At 39.8% G+C, this 5,407-nt stretch overlaps 1 protein-coding gene across 1 annotated transcript; it reads right to left on the bottom strand.

Annotated features, from left to right (window-relative positions):
• Nucleotides 1-1,718: 1,718 nt before the first annotated feature.
• LOC114614707 (mas-related G-protein coupled receptor member X1) lies at nucleotides 1,719-2,732 on the bottom strand. Its single transcript, XM_028760330.1, has one exon. It carries the CDS (start codon nucleotides 2,730-2,732, stop codon nucleotides 1,719-1,721), a length of 1,014 nt encoding a protein of 337 aa, XP_028616163.1.
• Nucleotides 2,733-5,407: the final 2,675 nt, after the last annotated feature.

Below are 5,407 nucleotides of genomic sequence, written 5' to 3'. Positions count from 1 at the left end.
GAATAATATATTCATTAATATTGAATATTAATATGTCAAGAATAATATGTTAATTTTAATTAAAAAAATGAAATATTTCGTCTTTTCCCAATTTTGGCCCTATTGTCACTATGACTTGTCTCTTTCCCCATCTTCATCTGTCTCTAAGTTACTAAATGTCTCTTTGATAATATGATTATATTTCTATTAAAATATATTGAAAATAAAAGTGAAATATATAGAGAGTTAAAATAGAAAAAAAATCAGTGTAACTCACAGAAGTGAGTTATGCTAGGTAGTGGTACATGCTAGGTAACTTCTAGTCATCATCAATATGCACCTCCCACCACACACATACACCTACCCTTACCCCACCCCAGCCCCCACCCCACCACAACACACACCTATCCCTTAGCAACCCCACCACCACATATACACCATATCACACACAACATGGACACACAAACACACACACATCCCCCAAACACACACAATCACACACACATGAGCCCCTACCACCACACACACAACACACATCTACACACACATGATCCCCTACCACTACACACACATACACTCCACACACACATGACCCCCTACCACCACACACATATACACTCCACACACACATGACCCCCTACCACCACACACACAACACACATCTACACACACACTTCCACTCCCACCCCAGTCTCCCCACATACTCCCACACACCACACATACACACACTTTTTCCAATTTCTACCTGGTTTTAACATGGATAGAACAACTGTACCAGTATAGAGAGGTGTTTGCAAAGAGATATCTTCTTCAACATTCTGTATCCTCCTAAAGAACAGTAACCAAATTTCATCATTTTTATAATTAGCATCGCTGTACTGGCAATATCAATGCTTAGAATATACATAGCATCTTATAGAAAGAGCATTACAGTAGCCAGACAGCTGCCCCAGTGGTGGGAGGAGAGTGTGCAAGGTGGTTATACTTATAATGAACAAATAGACTCTTTTGGTTCTGCTTAGTTCATGGTGCCTTCAGTTCATGTCAGTGGCATAGTCAAATCTTGATACCTTGTTCTAAAATAGACTGCAAACTACCACTTGATCTTCCCAATGCAACTTTCTAATTTTCTAATTTTTCCAGCATTTCAGTGATTGGTCATATTTCTGTACTATGGTTGAAAAGTACACATGTGCTTATCATTCTCAAGGACAAAGGCCTTGATTTTAACCAAAAACACAAGACAAATTTGTCATCACACCATAAGAAAAAAATTTCCAAAATACTTCTCATGTCTGACTGCCTGCATTGTTCCACACAGACAGACAATGTCTATGAGGAAGCTTTCTCCTTAAACTGGAGACGCTGGCTATTCTTACATGTGGTAGAACTCATTCATTCATAACAAAGCTTACTATCTTCTGCACTGGGAGAATCATAGGATATAAAATTTTCTGGGAAACGGCCTTGAGTAAAAACATTTCATAACTTTATATTCTCAGTTTCAGATTTATGGTTTGAATAAGAACTTTTCCACTATAAAAACTGCAAAAAAAGTGTTCAATGAGAAATTTTTGGAGGATATTTGAGAAATTCATTGACAGTGCCAAGAAAGTTGGAGAAATTCTTATTTCTGACTACTTTCAGAATTATAAGAAAATCAGATTAAAAATCAAACATTTGAAAGCATGGCGACCACTGAGGCATTTCTGAGAGAAGATAAGTTAATGTATTGACTCTCAACATCTGCTTTCTGATATCTCAGTGGTTTTCTGAAGATGGCTGTCTGTATATTCATCCTCCTCAGGAGTGTCCTCCAGGGCCCTCTTAAGAACTGTTTTGAGAGACCGATGCTTTCTACGCTGTCTAAAGGAACCTACAAGGAAGTAAATGATGGGGTTGGCAGAGCTGTTTACACAGGACAGGACCGCAGTAACTTGGTAAATGTGACAAAAGGGATAATGTAAATGGACCCCTAACCAATATAACAGGAAAAGGTAAAGCCCAAGAGGCAGGCCACAGATGAGGTAGACCATCACTGTGAGTGAGATCGTAATGTACAGCCTGGACAGTGGCTTCTGCCTGGAACCACAGAGGACCTTCACCACTAGGGCCAGACTGGACCCAAGGAGAAGCATAAATAAAAAAATCAGAAATGCAGTTACAATAAAGTCATCATTTTTCCACAAATGATGATGAGTCTCACCCAGGAATCCCGAGAAGAACAAATCAAGGATGCCTAAGAGAACGGACAGAACCCAGATTAGGGCACATATGATAGCTGACATGTTTCTTGGGCGGTGGCAGTGGTACCAGATTGGCCACAATACTGACAGGCAGCGCTCCGTGCTAATAGCACTGAGGATGCTCAGGTCTGAGATATAGGGAATGATTGCTGCCTGGCCTAAGAGTTCTTTGCTTAATTTATGGGCATAGAGGCCATAAAAGTCCATGATCCGTAGCAGAGAGTCAATAGAGTGGCAACAGAGGAAGAAGGAGTCTGCCAGAGCCAGGTTGAGGACGTAGACTGAAATGGCTTTCCTGCGCATGTGGAATCCCAGGAGCCAGAGTACAACGGTATTTCCTGCCAATCCAACCAGGGCAATGATGAGGACCAGGAAGGGCAGGGTCACGATTGAACTGCAGTTGGGATGCCCAGTTTCATTCAGTGGTATAGATTCTGTGTTGTGGATTGAGATGGTTGTATCCATGCTCACAAATCTTCCAGTAGTGTCCCTGAGAACACAAACCATATTTCAGTACCTTAACATTGCCCCTTCTTGCGATCATAGTGTAATATAGATATTGTTGTCAACATGACTAAATAAAATCATGTATAAATAAAAGGCAAGTAACATGACCACATGGGTTAAGATTTCTGGACTTTGGATTCAAATTCAGAGCGTGTTTATACTCTATGGTCTGGGTCATTGTTCCTGTGTATATCTGAGGACCTTTAAATCACATAGAGATGATTCATGTTATTCTATGTCACATCCATGTATTCCGTGAGACAAACTACATGGAGTGAGCACTACTCTGTTCTGGACCAGAATTTTTCTCATGTAGAAGGACTGAGAAAAACACAGAGGTGATCATGATATCCCTGCAACCAAGATAGCTCGATCATCCATGGAGAATGAATAGCATGTTTCAGGGCCACAGTGCTAAAGTGAACTTTTTGTAGGACATTTGTTAGGATGACAGGGTCTGGTGATCTAGATGGGACCCACTAGGGGATAGTTCTTAAAGACAAAGGTGCTTTCTATATTTTCCAGAGTTTAGCTTTTTGTATGTGACAGTGTGTTCTTTTCTTTTTTAAGTATAAACATTTAAAAATCTCATTTAAAAATTGAGTGCATGGATGTGTGTGTGTGTGTGTGTGCGTATGTATGTATGTATGTATGTATGCATCTTTGTAGAGATCAGAGTTGAAAGATTCGGTTCTCTCATCATCTTTGTCCTGGGGATTGAACTTAGGCCATCAGGGTTAGCAGCAAGTACTTTTCTCCACTAAACCATCTCACTGGCCTACATTGTGGAATTAATACTTTCTCAACAAGTAAAAGAACAAACGAGGGTGGTTCTAGCAGTAGATAACTTGGATTAAGTAAAAAGAATAAGTTAAATGAAAAGAATCAACATATACACACATATAAAGTTATAAAGTAAAATTTCATTCATTGAAATTATTTTATAGATAGGTTTGTATATTTGGAATGATATTTATGGCCAAATAATTGAATGCCTTTGTTATGAGAATTCAGGATAACTTTGGCCAGCAGCTAGAAACATTTTGTTATTCAGTATAAGTTCAGGGCTTGGGTGGAGCTGAATTTTTTCATCAGTACAGAAGATGAAGTAGTAAGTTAGAGAGAGGTCTATGTAATATTATAAGAGGATATGGAAGTAACAATGGGGAAGTATGAAGAATGTGTTGTGACGTGCATGATCACATCTAATTACTGTGTCTCTAAAGATTGCTAATGACAGCTTGTGTATTAAGAGAGAATATTTTGATGGTAGAGGTATAAAAGTGCAGAGAAAGCCAGGCAGTTGTGGCACATGCCTTTAATCCCAGCACTTGAGAGGCAGAAGCAGATGGATTTCTGAGTTCGAGGCCAGCCTGGTCTACAGAGTGAGTTCCAGGACATCCAGGGCTACACAGAGAAACCCTGTCTTGAAAAACCAAACCAAACCAAACCAAAGTGTGTGTGGGGGAGGAAGGGATAGGGAGGGGGAGGGGGGATGAGGAAAGAGAGAGAGAAAGGGAGAGGGAGAGAAAGAGAGAGAGAGAGAGAGAGAGAGAGAGAGAGAGAGAGAGAGAGAAAACAAAATAGAGAAAGAGGAGATGACAAGATGACAGATGACAGTGCATCTGGGGACTAATTAAAACCCACTGCTTCTGGCACAGCAGGAGCACACTGTGTAGCAAAGAGGCTCATCTAGTGGAGTGCAGGAAGCAGAGATGGGGTGCCTATGCTAGATGCTCCCTTCTTTCTCTTTTGTTACATTTCAAAGAAGCACTTGGTTTCTTTGATGAAGCTATCCACATTCCTTCTTGGACTCATTGTGTTGATGATTGCCTGCAGTGCCCTTTCAGACACATTAAGAAGTGTCATTTTGTAGAATTTTCTTAGTTCAGTCAAGTTGTCAGTCGTGTTTAACCATTATAAACACAATCAAATCAACTTGACACCCAAGTACAACTCCTTAAATCATTCAGAAATTTCCAAATAAAAACAATATCATCATCATGATTTTACTTATCATGGTAGAGATAGCCTGTGTACAACTGAAAGTACAGTAATCTACTCCTTTAATCCCAGCAGTCTTAGCTTGCTCAGCAGCCAACATTTGCAAATGTCTTCTGAGACTCAGACTAACTTCTTGGCTGTCATTCCCTATAAAATAGTATAAAAAGTCAAATGTAGAAACTTCCAACATACAATTGCATAGAGTAAACGTTGTTCTCATTCTAAAACAGAGAACCAGGAGAATGTCAAGAAAGTATGGGCCCAAAGCAAGAAGGAAAACCACTGGTGCACACATAAAATCTTGCATCTTCATGCTCATCATCAGGGTCACACGACACTGCAGTGTGACCTCAAAGGGCTTCCTGATGGGTTACCTGCATTCTCTACCCACTGCAGTTGTCAGCAGATGTTTCACGTTTCTGGCCTTTCCAGTTTTCTTGGATTCTAATTTTGCCTTCAGCTTTATTTTTAGTGATTTAGTTAATAGATTCAAGGTATGCACATCAAAATACCACCAGGTATTTCTGATGCTTATTGTTCCATTTGTGAGCACATGAATAAGACCTAGAGAGTTAAAGTCATTTCAAAAGTGAAAAACCAAGTTAGAAGACACACACTATTGGATATAGACTTCTCACCAAGCTCTGGTCATCATAATAGTAGGTGTGGGT

Source organism: Grammomys surdaster, unplaced genomic scaffold (genome assembly GCF_004785775.1).
Source record: "Grammomys surdaster isolate TR1022 unplaced genomic scaffold, NIH_TR_1.0 126433, whole genome shotgun sequence".
Classification (NCBI taxonomy): domain Eukaryota; kingdom Metazoa; phylum Chordata; class Mammalia; order Rodentia; family Muridae; genus Grammomys; species Grammomys surdaster.
Note: the sequence above shows the minus strand (reverse complement) of the source record. Positions and strands in the feature narration are given on the sequence as shown.

What these genes read in the sequence shown, in the direction of transcription:
- LOC114614707 (XM_028760330.1), bottom strand. Translation starts at nt 2,732, where the DNA reads ATGGTTTGTGTTCTCAGGGACACTACTGGAAGATTTGTGAGCATGGAT.